At 37.9% G+C, this 16723-nt stretch overlaps 1 protein-coding gene across 5 annotated transcripts in view; it reads left to right on the forward strand.

The window, feature by feature from the left end:
• Positions 1 to 16723, forward strand: part of TULP4 (TUB like protein 4) — a 147952-nt gene that overhangs the window by 84567 nt on the left and 46662 nt on the right. For all 5 annotated transcript variants that reach the window (XM_085217118.1, XM_085217119.1, XM_085217121.1 and 2 more), the window contains exon 4: positions 97 to 258. In XM_085217118.1, coding sequence (XP_085073244.1) covers positions 97 to 258 — 162 coding nt within the window. The remainder of the gene's footprint in view (positions 1 to 96; positions 259 to 16723) is intronic.

Raw genomic sequence — 16723 nt, forward strand, 5'->3', positions numbered from 1 at the left:
GCCCTGCTTAGCTCTGTGCGATGCTAAATTTTATCAAAACAAAAATAAATTACTACATGTCTAACATATCTGTTTTCTTATCTTTGATATACTAAGGTAAGCGACTTTACATGGAGCCATGATGGGACTCAAGCACTCATCTCCTATAGAGATGGATTTGTGCTGGTTGGTTCAGTCAGCGGACAAAGACACTGGTCTTCAGAAATAAACTTGGAGAGTCAGATCACATGTGGCATATGGACTCCCGATGACCAACAGGTAATGGAGCTTTTCGAGGCTGTCAGTTTTATCACATTGGCTTGCTGTAGAATGCACTTCTTTAGAAGCTATTAAATAAAATGGTCACTGTAATAACGGTTTCCCTCAAAACTGTTGCTCCCACAGATAGTGAGAATTTAATTAATCCCATGATTCTCATTAGTCAGATATGCTAATGTACCAAGTTACCTATCATCACCTTTCACCCCAATTCTGTGCAGCCTTAATCAAAGTTTCAGATAGGAATCTGTAATCATACCCCTAATTTGTTGATGCAGCTATCTTGAAAATATACATTTGGGCAGAGATACAGCATGGACTATTAAACATCTGAGCAGCTGCTTCATTATAGAGCTTCTCAGTTTGCAGTTGCAGCAAAAGCAGTTCAACGGACGTAGTTACATTTGCCTTCACATGAGCAAATGGACTGAATTGATCCTGAATGTTGGAGAACCTCTCAGCCTTATGCAAAATACATCATTTTTAAAAAGGCCGTTGTTTTAACCCTTGAGTCCAAAACTTGCTGAGCTTTGAAAAAGCCAGTTAAAAAATTCTTCTTTACTGCTTTTCTAATGAAGCATATCATATTGATCACATATTGATCACCATTTATAGTGGGGCTTGAGCTAGCGCGTTGGTTTCATTCTCAGAATTTGCAGTGGTTCTTTGCCATTCAGCTGTTGACCTTCATGCAGTGGTTTTTCCTTCCATATACTTGCTGTCATTACAATTAATGTATGCATAATATAGTACTGTAAGAAATGATAGGATTAGGATAGTGCAAAGATCATTTGTAATATGATCAAGACTAGATTATTTTGCTTCATTCTACACTTTCATGACAACTTACTAGTTCAGGACTCAAGGTATCACTGGCTTTAATTTAGAATACCATAAATCCATGCAAGATATATTCAGGGTTATTTTGGGAATTGTGTGTAGACTATAGTAGCACTAATAATATGCATTTCTAGAGCAGTATCTAATAATTTTAGAGTGCTCTGCAAAGAATAATGAATAAATTATTTCAACATAGCTCTTTAAAGCCAGAGAGTCTAACTGCCTCTTTTTGAATCTGGGGAGATTCAAGTCTTGACAATAAATAATTTACTCAAGATCAAGAGGGAAAGTCAAGCAGCAGAAGTAGGAGAGAAACTAAGATCTAATAGCTCTCAGTCCCATGTTTTAAACATAAGGCTTCTGCATTTGTGTGTTTCTCAGTTGTAGTTCACTGCTGTATTTAGAACTATCTTCACTTGAGTGTTTAATTTGGGATGACGGACTGCCTTTGATTCAAATTAGCCAATATGTTTGTACTTTCTAAACTGGATACTCTTTAAATACTTATTCCAGAAAACAAGCACTTGTTCAGTGTCCAGATAAACGCATATGAACATAATGGCCACTTCCAGCTGTGTGAAAATTGCTTGCTTGAGTTATGAGATTCTGTTGCTGACAAACTCACTGAAACAGATACAAAAACCATCCACAAGCTTTATATTGCTCTGCACACTTCTCTTAATGATGGAGTTTGCATGTTAACTGATGATGAATCTTTGTACTGCTCTCCAGAGTTGCTGAAGAGATCCTGTAATATGTATTAAGATGTATTTGTCTCCAGAAGCACAAGGAAATAGAATTCTATGGGGTTCTAGGAGAGGCTTTGCTCAGTTCATACCAAAAATAGAAATTTGGGTGAAAAAGAACTTTAAATGTATTGCACACAAATAAGCACATACAAAAATGGATACCCTTACTAGCTTATCTCCCTATCTCATTTCTCTCCTGATGTGTGTCTGAAAATGAGATAACAGTATTCTAGTCTAGCATAGCTTCAGCATCTTCCCTATTAATATAATCTGTTGCCTTACACTGTGAGTGAAAGATAAATGTGAACATTTAAATTTATGTTTTCATAATATTATTTTTGTCACATCTCTGGCACCGTGAGAACTGCTACTGAAGATATTCCTGAAAAACATGGCACCTCATAACACCATGACTTTTGACAGGATTAACTTGGAAAGCTAAATTTTCAAGGGAGTGTGCTGTTCAGTATTATTTTACTATTGTCTTCATAAAAATGTTCTCAGTATAGTCTGTCCTGTCACTCACTCTTTAGTTCTCAGTCATCTGCAGTGCACATCTTCCTCTTTGCTTCCAGCCTCATTTTCTATCTTTTCTCCCATCTGTTTGACACCAGCAGTCTATCACTGACTGCTACAGCTGCTCTCTGGCAGCTCTGCAAGAGGAGAATTTCCTACCACCATCTTTCTGTTGGAGGAGAAGAATCATTGGAGCTACAGTTATTGCTAACCACCTTCTTGTTTTGACATAAAGGTGAGTTAGCAATGCTTACATGAAATACAGCAAATGGAAAGTCAGACTTTTAACTGTGTCTGTGGTGATAATGATAGAGTGTGCGTGGCCTCTGGATTTGTTACCTTGCTGGGTTTTGATATAGACCTGTAAGTAAAGCATCTGAGGTCATGGCTGATGTCACCTGTGCTTGAAACTCCATAGTTAACATTTTCCAAAGACTTTTGGTAGCTTAGATTTGGGATGATGGCTAGAGAAATGGCGAAGGTGGATATAGTCCTGTTGAAGTTGAGCATATAGCTGTATCTTGTAACTAATTTGCCCTGAGGAAGTCAGGACAGTAGATACAACCTGATGCAGTACTTTCTTTCTCAGATTTGTATGTCATCAGATGATCTTCTCATGTAGGTTACTGGCAGATTTTTACTGTACTTCACACCTAGGTCTCGACTTTGGATATTGAGCTGTGGGGTTCTTTAGCTAATTCAAAATACAGGTCTTTTGATTGTAAATCTTTGTATTTACTGCAAAGGTCTAAAATTGAATTTTGTCACTTCCATTATGTTTCTGTAGACCTGCTTGTATGGAGAGCTTTCAGTGTTTCCGTTCTTATACTCTCTATAACCAGAGCACTCTTCTGGCCAAGGCACAAAGCCTCGTAATACCAATGGCTCCAGAGAATAATAATCAGATACAACAAGAAAACTTTACAAGACTGGGTCCTCTGTATCTTGAGTGGAGTTCCACAGTTGTGTTAAACTTGAATGAATGGAGATCACTGAGGACTGTGACCTTCCTTTCTCTCTTTTGAATTGGTTTTCCCAGGGCTATAGGAGGCTGTAGAGCCTACTTCCTCAGGATGATGTGGAGTATGTTTCTGCTGAGAAAGTTCACCTAGGATCATGTAGGGATGAAAAGTAGGTAGGAAATGTTGGATAACACAGGAGAATTCACACTGGAGACTGTTCTGTGGTGTTGTACCATGCTTGCTTGCAGAGAGGGGGCATGCATATCAAGTAGATTGAATGACTTCCCAGGTGAGAAAAACTTGAATTTCATCTAGCCTAAGGGTTTATTTATAATTACAGAAGCAATGTCAATAAGTAACTGAGGATTTTTCCTAAGCTCATAAGTCATGTAAAATATTTTCCCAGTGCTTCACCTCCTCTCCTGTATGTTTGCTCAGCTCCCAGTGACTGTATTCTGTGAACTTTTGCTGCCCTTGGGCCATCCTCTCCCTCCTAGATTTTACTCAGCAAAGAGGCTTATCTGTATTCATGATGAAAGAAGAGCACAGTGTCAGAGGACTACGTGGGAACTGTGAAGGAATAGATCATCCTCATGTTTATAGCAATGTAGTGTAACTCTCTGGACTTCACTGGGTTTGTTTCTGCTTACTATTGTGTGTGTGAAGGAAATCAGAAGTAAATCAGTCTCTAGTAGAGGGAAGCCTTAATGAAAATGAATATATTTTATTAAATCCTGGATATCCCAAGAGGTGTTATTGATCTATTTTTGTTCTGTGTATCTCAGCTAATGTAATTTATTAGACTTTTCTGATAGTAGCAAGGTCCCTTTTCAGTTTTTCCCTCCTCTTTCTTGTTGTAAGCTTTTTTGGTAATTCAGACACTTACCAGAATTCTTTTTGACAATATATGACAGACAATGGGTGTGTGTGAACTTTACCACAGCACTTCCTTCAGTTTCCTTTGGAAATAAGTATGCATGCAGCTAACGAGTTTGATTTACATCCTCCCAGACACAGTGTTAACTGTTGTACATGGTCCCATCACAATTCAATGTATGTTAAAACTAAGAATGTGTGAATAAAAACCTTACTTTGAATCTGATCTGTGCCTAATTAGGTAAAACGCTGCTCTAGGTAGAAAACACTGCTCTTAGTGGAAGAGAATACAAGCACAATTAGGAATAGCTGTGGTGTGTACTGTAAGGTCTTGTGAGGCATTGGAAGAAAAACTGTGAGACCAATGGATGAAATTGTTTTGTCTAAAAATGTAGGGTTCTGGAAGTCTGTATTCTTTTTAAATCATTTGTAGCTTGTAGAAGTTATGCAGGAAGGCAGTTTCTATGCTGTTAGTCACTCTTGCTCCCAGTGCTTGCTACCCCTACTCCCACGGCAATAACAAAAGATTCAGTGTCTTTCCACAATGAGCACGAAGCAGGACAGGCCTCAGTGCCTATCTTCAGCCGTGAGTCCCAGCACTGCAGAGCAGAGGCGTGGACCCAGGCAAGAGCTCACATGAGGGAAGAGAGATCAGTGTGCTAACACATCCCTTGGTGTCTTATGTATCAGTACTGGGCTGTGCTAAGCGGCTAATCAGAGATACAGCAAAACTCTCACTTGGAAATTATGCAAGCAAAATGGCCGTCTCTGTTCCTCGACTAACACAGCAGCATTATTACATTCCCTTTGTTCTGCTACTGGCAGCTTTCATACTGTCTGCATTTTCCTCCTCTCTGTGCACAGGGAGTGTTCCTAGCTGAGGCCGATCCGTTCCCCAAGGTGACTCCCACCTCTGCTTGCAGACTGTGCTCATCTTTGTCTGCTCTGGGCAGTCTGATGGGGGCTGTGCTGTGGCAGCCTCAGCAAGGTGAATGTGGATTACTGCTGACCTTCGTGAGGCATTAGTCTGAATAGTGACAACTGTGAAGTAACCTCATAACATGACATTCAGGCATGTCAGCATTTTTCCTAAACCATCACAGCAGTAGCAGATCTCAGGCCTGGAGTTATGAGGTAATTAACAAGAAGCACTGTCAAATGGCTACTCATGGCACCAGGCTGTCGTGAGTTTGCCTCTCTGGTTGCCTGTTTTGGCATGGCCTTAGTCCTATTTAAGTACGTTCTGCTTTCGGATCTCCCAATTTTTGTCAATGGTCTATGACTTATACTTGCTACAACCTTTTCAGGGAAATAGTTATTCTGAGCAAATCCTAAGCTGAAAGTAGGAACAGTAGCCTTTCCTAACTTCCAGAACATGGCTTAAAAATAAGGAATTTTTAAATGTTTTACAATCTTGCATCTATTTATGCCAAGATACCATCTTCCCACCTGAGCTTTCTTTTACCTGCTACTCTGGAACAAGGAATTTGTGCTTTCCATTTCCTCTACCGTTTTGGTTTTCATCAGGTGCTGTAACTCACGTCTGACTCAGGCAGTCACTGATGTTGCAGGAGTCACACTGATCAGGATTGGTTATGCACAGGCATCTAACTGTCTGGAAAAGGTCTTAAAGACAGCCTTCTAATCAGTTGACAGAGTGATGAAAGAGAGCTACAAACTGAGGTAATATAGGAAAGAGAAATATTTACCTTAATGATTATGAGAGTTGGAAGGGTTGGAAGGACAAATGAAAAAGAAAAAAAAAAAGTGTAAGCAGAGATTTGGTCTTTACTACAATATTCCCTGTCCCTGCCAAGAATCTTTATAGGTTCACATAAAGGAGCCTTTAAAATTCCAGGAAGTACCTGTATTTTTGTTCCTTACTGTGTAGTAATACATCTTTTCCCCAATCTGTTCTGGGTGCAGTGACTATCAAATGATCCTGCAATGAGTAGAACCCCTCAAAATGGTACTGTAAGATAAAGTCATTGAGGAATACTGAAAGACTTATTTTCATTGGGTGAATTGCACAAATTAGTGAGAAAAATGGCTGGAGGCTTTTTATAGCATTGAAGAAGTGCTGTTAATTAACTCAGCGGTTTATTCAAGCCTGAAAAACTGCAGACAATGGTTAAATCGCATATAGGGATTTTAACATTGCATGCTGCATAGTTGAGCAGTACTGCTAAAAATGCAAAAAGAAGACAGAGGAAAGAGATTTCAGCTGTCTTTCAAGATAAATCCGTTTGTTATATAAAACAAACAGATAAGCAAAGCACGCCACAACCAAACTGTCCTAATATTTTGGGCTATTTTTAGAAGCATTTCAGGCCTTTGTGGAAGACTTTCTATTAAAAATTAATGATTTCTGCTTGCTTATACTAAGTGTTTTATGAACTTTTACTCTCCACTGCACCCTTTCATAGACAAAATGTGTTTTTTTATAAACACTTAGATTTATTATTATTATTTTTTTTTTTTTGTAGACTTTGGTATTCTTAATTTATGTATTTATATATGCTGCAAGCCAGAAACATTTTGTTTTTCATCTCTGCTTGGTGATTTTTGATTTTTATGATGCCATGTGACAGATTTTATGTGAAAAAGAAATGTGAAATTTAAGAGCTGCTTAGCCTTTCTTTTTCTCATTTCTTTTTTTGTATTTAATATGCAACAAAATCTGAAACAATAGATGTTTTTATCTCATGTGTATATAAATAATTTCATTGCCATTACCATCACCTTCACCTTTTCTGTCTCAAGTAGGTGTTCATACATCGTTCTGCTGGGAATATGATTTGCAAAAGGATGGGAAAGAGTTAAATATCTGAATGCACTGTGCCTTTCTCACTTCTGTTCTTTTCTCAGTAGCTGTGAGGAGCTATCAGTACTCAGATGATAACTTTATAGTCTTTGCCTTGTGTTTTGCAAGGATAGAGAGTAAATATGTTCTCTTTGGAGCCTCTGGGGTTCATTTGTGGCTTCAGGAGCTGTGGCATCTCTCTGTGGGTCTATTCCAGACAAGTCTTTCTTCTGCCAGAAACCCTGGCCAATAACGCACAATTATTGAGCAGATAGTTTAAGGAGCTGAGCAACAAGGTGATGCTTGAATGTGTTTTGTTCTTCCCACTAGCTCCATTGAGCCTTGCCTAATCTTCCCCCTGATGCTCCTCATGCTGTCTATAGCAGCAAGGCTCTGTGAGAGCTGGTGAGCTGGTGCCATTTATTCTATTTGTGCTATTTGGAGGCTGTTTAGCTGCTGTTTAGCTGCTGATGGCATCGTAGTTCATGTTTTCTCATCTGCTGCAATGTTTCATGTCAGCATCATATCAGATGAGTCTTGCAAATAATTTTTCCCTGCCATGACTCTGTCAGAAGAGAAGAATATAAATGTTCTAATGTTTTGTTCATCCTTGCAGGCTCTTGTAGGCAGGATAGAAAGATTTGATGTTTGTTACTGAAGAAAGTGAACAGCAAAAGAGATCTTTAAACTCTTTGCCTTGATCTGGCATGACACTTGGATAGGTCACAGTATTCTTACTTCAGCTGACAGAATCCGGGGTTTATTAAGTTCTGTACACGTCTTTCCTCTGTCAGGAAAGAAAGGATTTCAAAGGAAATGACAAACTAAAGATGGAGGAAGAGATGAAGACTCATTGTACTGTTCAGTTATTGGGCCCACTTAGCATTTTTTTATCCAGCACTGTTTCACATTTTTGGACCGTCAGTGTTTGAGTCAGCAAAATAAAGATAAGTGCAAGCAGACACTGTGTGAATCTTTCTGTGGGAAGTGTCAGAAGAACAGAATAGTTTGCCTCTCATCTCACCTTGCTCGTTCTTGTATAGAAGGATTTGCTTACGTAGCCTACAGTCTTCCTCTCTTTGGCACACGGAATATTTATTTGAATCTCTTTTGTTACGCTTCAACTCTTGGGCAAATAGTAAGAAGGAGGATTTGTAGCTCACCTGTGCAAAGCAGCAGCACATACTTATGTTGGTTTTTAGGCAGTTCAGGCAAAAATGTCACCTGCAAAAATGGCCCATCTTTCTGAGGATATGTCAAATATAAACTCAGAATTTTATTTTCCTTTAGTTTGTTTGATCTGATTTTGAGTTGACGAGGAGAGTAAAAGGTTTTTCTTCTTACAGAGCAAAAACTTTCTAAACTGTGAAATTTTTACAGCATTTTTCAGAAACAGTCTGTGTTGTTCCATTTCCAGAGCCATTTGATTGAGTACACTCTGGCCCCAGGCACTTGGTTCATCCAGAGCTTTGTGATCTTTTGGTTCAAAAGAAATGTCTCTGCTGGAGTGGTTAATTTAAACTTTATTACCAGTGGGACTCAATCTGTCAATTTTTTGGAAGTTAATAACAAGACAGGGAGCCAACATGAGTCTTGAACTTTGTCCAAATGCATTCGGGACTGTGAGCAGTCTGAATCATTTGCACAGTAAGGGAGGATTGTAGAATCTAGAGGAGGAGACTTGTGGATTTCTGCAGTAGGTTTTATCTGGGAAAGCAAGGCTAGCATTTGTAGGAGATTAAAGATGGAAGGTGGTGTTTTGAAAGGGTAACATCACATGATTTTTACATGGAGTTTTCAGAAAGAGATAGTATGCCAATGAAATAATAGAAACAGTATCTTTTTTTCTCCAAATTCTTTCCCATCAATGTTTCATCCTATATGGATTCAAATTGCGCTCTTTGCGCAGAAGTCAGTTTCTTGGTGTTCCAACATTGAGGGTTTGTGGACAGCTATGTCAACTGGAAAGGGGTTAGTCCTTCCCTACTTCTCTTGCTTTTGGGAAGACAGTCGTTCTTATGCATTGCCTTGTTTGGTAACAGCTTATTACTCAGCCTGTCTCCTTATTGATTCACTTACACTTGACCTCGCCCATATTGAGTTACCTACCTCTCTCTGCCAACACCCAGGACCTAAAAAGAGAATGCAGAAGTTGGAGAAATTGCTTCCATGAACATGTATGTATTTCAGTTTGGCTGGCCCAGAGTGCAGTCCTTGTTGCTAAGTAATACCATTTTTAATGAGGGGGAGAAAAAAAAAAAAACACCACAGCAAAAACTGTCAGACTTTTCAAACTCAGAAGGAAATTTTAACTTCAGCAGGCAGCATATCTTTCAGGAAATAGCTAAACCCTGGCTTGGGAACAGTAGAGGAGACTGCCAAGTGTATGTGAGTGCTCTGAGTATCAGTTAATTTCTTTTCTTGATTGAGTGGTTGTTGGTTAGAACTAATAGTGTTTTCTCACCCAGAGGCACCAAATATATATTTTTTGTTGCTACGTATAATTTAATACGTGTAAAGAATATATTTTTCATAGGCATGTGTACATTTTCCTGGCAGAGTTTAGTGAGAATACAGAAAATCACACTGCTTGAAGAGCATTCCAACATACTTCTTATGTGGGAGCTCAGTGGTCCAGATTTGGAGTCCTGTCCACGTTAAAAGCTACAGAAGATGTTGCGGAGAAGGTGTTTCAGCTGCTGGTTTTGGTTCATTTCCCATACTACTTTGAAAGCAGTTTGAGACCTAACAAAAGTTAAAAAAAAAAACAACAAAAACAAACAGCAGTTCTTTTCCATGTCAGGAATAAACTGAGGCATATTGTTAATGTCATAACCATTGTACAATGGTCTGCTTGTTTCACAGAAGAAATCTGATTGTTATAGGATGCTTTCTAAAAAGTGTCTCGAGTCAAGAAAGAATGTAGAAACGTGTCAGGAAATATACAAGTCAGAATTAGTGTGGATATAATTAGAGAGGAATATAGTAATCATTCTTTCTGTAATTTGTCAGAATGCTTTTAAATAACATTATCTTCACCTGCACAATTGCTTCCATCCTCCCACGTCCACAGCAACTGTATAGTCTGACATCCTGCTTTTGAAACTACTTGCATTTGTGACTCCTGAAACTAAGGGCAGTTTTTTCTCATTTACACTCCTTCAGCTATGTTGTGCTGTTTTAGAATGAAACAAAGCCAGTGCAGTTTGAATCCCCAGGTTTTAGAATTTCAATCTGTATTACAAAGATTTGTCACCAGTGTATTTACTTTGTCTTCTCATTTGGGGCTCTCTAATAGTATCTAAACCCAATGGAATTTGTAGGAAAGAAAAGGAGCAAGCCTGAAAGTAGGTAACTAAACCAGCACTGCTTCTGCAAGTTTTAACAGTCTCAAATGGGAATTTCAGTGCTGTGTATATATGCAGTTAGTTGGATGATCTGATGGTGTATTGTCCATGCACAGGGTAGTAATTTCTCATTTCTGAAGGAAACAAAAAAAACCTCTTTTCAGTTTTTTTAGACTCAAATGCAGTCAAAGGAAACCTAGTGGTTTTTCCCCCCCGAGCTTTTGTGTGAATTGTGGTGATGTCTCTTTTAGCATCAGTTCAGGAAATCATTTTACAGCAGTTGAATTTTTAATGAAAATAAAAAAGTATTCAGCAGGAGAGAGCAGCTGTCTCCCTCCGTCTGATTCTCTTTTTCGCTCCGCATTTTGAGGTAAAAAGAAGTAAAGCCAGAAATGCCACACTAAGGGGAAAAAAAGCCTTTTTGTTTTTTTATGTATCCTAAGAGGCTACTGATGCATTGTCTCATGTTTTCTGATGGAGAAACAGTAAACAAGAAGAACACAAAGACTGCAAAATGCTAATACTTTGACTAAATGGACTGCAAAATGTCTTAACTAAACCTTTACAAGACTGGCAGACTTTATTAGGCTAATATTATGGAATGAAAATATCTAAAGTCAATCATTTTCCACGTATTTCCTATGCTATTAAGCATATCTGCACAAATAGAAGTTTGATCCATCATTTTGCATATTAATCAGTTTATAATTCAGTTAATCTTGATTCAGCAAAATAGATTTATCTGTTGGTATGGTGGCATTGTGGTGATGACTGTAAAGCTTGTTCCTAGCATGAATACTAATGTTTGGCTAGATGGCTAAATTAGAGCAAACAGAACTGATTCAGCTTTCTTGAAGTACTCAGCATCTTCTGACACTGCAAATGCACTCAGTTGATTTTATTAGTGTTCTGCAGAGCATTATTTCTGAAGTTCAGTGCTGACTTTTTAGGAGGAGGAGGCTAAAGGAAGCAGATAAAGACAAGTCTAAACTTTGAAAAGAGGAATGTCAGGAAGACAAACATCAGGCAGGACGGCTGCAAATTCAGAGGTACACAGGATTAACTGTTAGTGGCAGTGTTAGTGTTGTGTGGTACAGTGGCAACAAGATGGGGCTGAACAAGAGAAACCACAAAGGCAGAAAGTAAAACAAAATGCTGAAAGAACAAGGTTTGTAAAACTTATGGGTGAACAAGGAACCCTTTAAACCTCAACCCTAGTGAATGTTTGAAACAAGAATTGTAAGTCACACCAGGCAAAATCTAAGAGAAATTGGAGGCCTTAAACTGGAGTTCATTGAGCAAATTGTGAAATTGTTCATAAAACACAGTTTTAGGCACAGTACTCATAATAATAGCTTGTGAGTCCATCCATAGTTTTATTCACCATAAGATGATGATATTTCTGCCTTGGACTACTACTTCATTGTTAAGAGACTCCTAATAGTCTGAGGAAAAACTGAGTCTTGGAACTGGTTGGTCTGAAAAGCACAAAGCCTTCTGTCCAAACTGTCAGATCACCTTGTATTGGATTCTAAATTTAATTTTTTTTTTTTTATAAGTCACTGTCTCACGGAAGGGAATTGGAGAAAGCTCAGAGAAGAGGGACTGGAATGGTCAAGAACTTCTGTAAGGCGTCTTTTGGTCTCTTCTTTCCAGACTAGATCAGTTGGCTAGTGTTCTCAGTTCTAAGGCTAACAAGGAAATCCTGTTTCTCCATTAAAAATAAATAAATAAATAAATAAAATTGGTGTTAAAATAAATAGTACTAAGATGGAGTTTGCTAGATTCATTTTCAAGGTTTTTGTTTTGTTTTGTTTTGTTTTTAATTAGCTCAGTCTGTGAAGTACTTTTGCTTCCCTGGGTTGTCAAATGTGCGTGCTCTGTAAAAGTCAAAGGGCTGTTTTAAAAATCCTGAGCCCACACAAGTAAAGCAGATTTTCCTTTTCCAGCTTTGTAGCATTATGATATTGGACTATCTGTATCTAAATGTGCCATCCTGACTTCAGCATGAACTTTAACCAAAGGTTCAGTCATTTCCCCGATACAGAATGAAGACGTTTCAAAAATGTATTGACCAGATTTCCTGGGAGTTTTGTTTGACTAGCAGTATTAGAAACCTTCCGTGTTAGTACCAAATGTTACAAGAGCAACATCTTATTTTATCAATATCCTTCTGCAGCAGTATTGACTACACAGTTTGTAGAACTCAAATCTAGGTTGAAAATAGTTGTCTTCTTCTTCATACATATACAAAGTCATCAAATGTATTATTATTGGGATTGGATTATACTATAACTGTAAAAGTCAAAATGGCTGTAGTTCTGCAAAACTTCTTAGACAGTGAGGACAGGCTAAGATGCAGTGGCTAGTTTTTCTGCAGATATAAGTCAACACAGCTTAACTGACTTAAATAAATTATTATGATTTATAGAATTTTCTCAGCTGCTGCCTATAATCAGATGTGGTGAGATGGTGGGGTCTATCCCTTTGCTTTTGGGGTAGGTGCATACTTACTGTTGATGAGTTCAGTTTATGTACAATAAACCAAAATAAAAAGCAAAATATATTTTTCCAAAATAGCGTAACATCTAGTAAATTCTAGTTGTCTTATGAAGTAGTGGAACTCCTGAGCTGAACATTCATGGTGCTAGATTTTTGATTGCTCTTATATATATAGCTTTGTAGGTTTCAGGGCTGCCAAAACATTTATACTAACACTGTATCTGGTCCAGATGCATCTCAGCAGACTTCATGGGAATAGTAGCAGTTCAGCACAACAGATACACATGCAGCAAAGTCACTGAACAGGTTCAAGTTGCTCCTCATGGTCTGAATTATTTAGCTACTCATCTGTTCTAATATTCATCTCTTCATGAAAAAATAACTTGGGAGCAGAATAACCCGTCTTTTGATTACCATGTCTCTTACAGGAATTCACACATTTCAGGCTGCGAATTGAAGACTTTTTGAGATCATGGGAATTTAAGCGGATTGTAATCTTAAATTATAATTTCAAGGTTAATTGTTTCAATACTAATGAAACCCCATTTTATTTACCAAAGCTAGCTTGTGAAATACAAGATAAGTTACCACAGAGACTAAGAAGTCCGTAGATTTCATAGAAGGGTGTTTTTCAGATTTGTTATAAGTAGAAATTAACACAGGGATGAGTTTCATGAGGAACCCAGACACCTCTGTTTCAGGACTTAACCCAGCTTTCAGCTCTGAGTATGTTTAGAAAACTGTGTGTGAATTGTCCCACTGATTTCTAACAGTTTTTCTTTCAAGTAGTAAAGTATCAGGGCACCACTGAAGACTGCTCTAGAAATGGTAGCTCTTTTGTTTTGTGCATTTCTACAAACCTTTAATCAGCTACAGCTTCACTGCAGTATTGGATTCATTACATCTGACGTGTTTTGTAAGGAAATACTGTATTTTCGTTTTGTGTCTGAGTCACACTTTAAATGTATGGATGATTTAAGGTGTTTTGCTATCAGATTTCATATTATTCATCAAATGCAATTCTACAAATGGTAATGCATGTAATAATAACTGAAATAATGAGCAGTACAAAAGGAGAGGAGACAAGAAGAGGAAGAATGGGATAAAGGGCTAAAGAACCACAAAATGAGTACTTGGGATTTTTTTAAATTGCTGTTTAGCTTTTGTATCTGAACAAGTCACTATGACTTGCACATTACTTTTTTCCAACATTTCGTCAGATCTTGTAGGTCTGCAATTATCTGTAAAAATATGAATGTATGCAGCTAAAATATAGCCATTTAATTTTCCCATTGGATCCTTCAGGTATACTCCGTGGCTTGACCTTTTTTCTGAAGGTCAAGAGAATTTTATTCATCTGACATACTTAGCTTGAATATGGCATTTATAGCTTGGCTAATGTTATGGATGGTAACACCAGTAGACATTTATACAGCTTCAGCAGGAGTTCAGCCAGCAGAACTATCAGCCTGATAAATGCTTTCATCTTAAAAGTTGAATTGCTACAATAACCCGAAAACTTATGCTGCTTCTTGAAACCTGTAGCCTGGCTAAAGAGATGAGGAGTACCTTCTGATAATTCCCGGTGGCTAAAGAGCTATCTTTGGTCCCAGTGCAAGAATTAAGATGCCTGCATGCAACTGTTCTGGTCTGAGTTAGAAAATAACATAGAAGTTTGTCGTTTTAAATGAATTAAGGGTAGTGCTACACAAAAGAATTAGCTTTAGACTGAACTCTAGGTAATGAGTGACATTTATTTCTACTCAATTATAGAACATTTCTGCAGAATTTTAGGAGACAGAACTGGTATACTGATATTTTTGGGAAAAAATAGTCTTACTTCTTCAACTAGGTATTTTGCAGTTATAAAACTTTTAGGAAATTGTTAAACAAAACAAACCTATAGAGAAGGTTGAAACTAGTACGAGAATCTAGCAGTGACAGCTTGTAGGGTTTTGGCTTCGGAGAAGTTTATTTTGTAGAGAGCTACGAAAGTAGTTAGTGAAAGTGGTTATACCCTGATTGTGGTTGTAAAAGCAGTTGAAATAACTAACAGCAGGAAAGTAAGTGGGATGGTACAAGTCACAGAAAAATAGAAGAAATGGCTAAAAGGAAAGGAGTGTGAGATTGAAGTTCTTATATGGACATAGTCAACATGGGTTCATGAAGTGAAAGTCACAGAATCATAGGTCCAACTCCCCTGTTAAACCAGGTTCCGTAGAGTAGGTTGTGCCTCTTAGTTGCACCTGAGAACTTTGAAGTCAGTCTTCTGAAACTTTAAGAAGTACAACCATGGCATTTGTTTCCTATGGAAGTACTTCTGTATATCTGATACAAATGTGCAGTCTGAATGCTGCAAGTCTGTCACCACATCTTGGAAGAAAGGTGGAGTAACAGCAGCAGGGGTCAGCAAAGGTAATTTGAGGCTTTATATAACAACTGTACAAGGAAATAGATAACTAAGTAGGCTGTGATTCTTCAGAGGTCTAAGGGATTCAATAATAGATCTATGAAATTGTGACCAATGCTGAGAATGTTAATAAGCAGGAACAATTATCCCATATTTCTTACGGTATTAAGAAGTGAAGATTAGACAGTGAAATCATCAGCAGGCTTTAAACAAAGAAGAAGCAGTATTTTTTGTCTGAAGCTGTGTAAGTACGCAGGTGAAGTGTTTGTTCAGCACATCCTGTACTTTTCCTCAAATACTTGCTCACTGTTAGAGTTAAGACACAAGGCTAGATGAATTCTTGATTTGGGGGTATAATTGGTAGAATCTTACATTTACATGCCTATTCACAGAGACATGACGAAGTCTGTGGTTTGGACATTTTCTTTCCAAAATACAGGAGATTGGCCCTTCAGTTTGTATGGTTATTTAACATGACAACTGAGAAATTACATTATCTGAAAGTGTGATTATAAAACCAAAAAATATGTAGCAGACTGAAGGGCAAGTATAAGATTTAACCTTCCTTTTAGCTTCCTTCTAAATGCTGACTAGCTTTCAAGTTGATGAATGCCTTTTAACTTGCTTTAAAATATATTTGTCTGGCATGGAATTATTTGGTAGCAGCAGAAGCCTTGGCTATTGCGTTTATCTGGTGGATTTATTAAACCTTGTTTTCTGATTTTTTTTTCTAAAATTCATCAAATATGCAGGATCTTAACTTATTCAAAACCTTAAGACAAAAAATGCTCATTAAAAAGAAATCATGTGTTCCAGTCAGTCTGACTTCAGGCAGACACATTGGCTACAGTTTAAGAGCACAAAAAAAAAACTTGCCTTATACATTTTGTTTTTCAAGTGGTGGGTGGGAGTTCTTCTTTACCCTTCCTGAGCATGTAACGTATTGCCTTCCTCTTGGGCTGTAATAATCTTCTTCCAGGTGAGTGATTGTTTTGCTTTTTACCTCTAGTTTTGGAGCACAGTCTCCAACCTTCTTTCTGCTCGTCAATCGAATAACCTGTCCTCTTCTATTCAGCTTTCTGTTTCTCATGGGCTGTTTGCAGTCTCTACTAGGATCTCATATTTGTCAGCTGTGCATTTTGATATTGTATAAACCGATGGCATGGTTTCTGGCCCTAATTTTAGAAATTTCTCTATAAGCTAAGAATACTGTAGAACTTGTGGTAGCCCTTCTGCCAACTCACTTTAGTGGTGGTAAAGACCAAGCTCAGATAAACTGTAATGGCTCATACTAAAGTAAACAAAACAAATCCCACTGTGAAACTTGCTCACTGATTTTAGGAGCTGACCATATCACTTCTTGATCCTCTATCAGCCCTCAAGTAAGCATGCATGGGTTTTTTTGAGATATGTAATCAAACAACTGTGGCAGTTGTTTTGTACATTCCTTCTCTGTGCTA

This window comes from Meleagris gallopavo, chromosome 2 (assembly GCF_905368555.1).
Source record: "Meleagris gallopavo chromosome 2, MGAL_WU_HG_1.1, whole genome shotgun sequence".
Taxonomy (NCBI): Eukaryota; Metazoa; Chordata; class Aves; order Galliformes; family Phasianidae; genus Meleagris; species Meleagris gallopavo.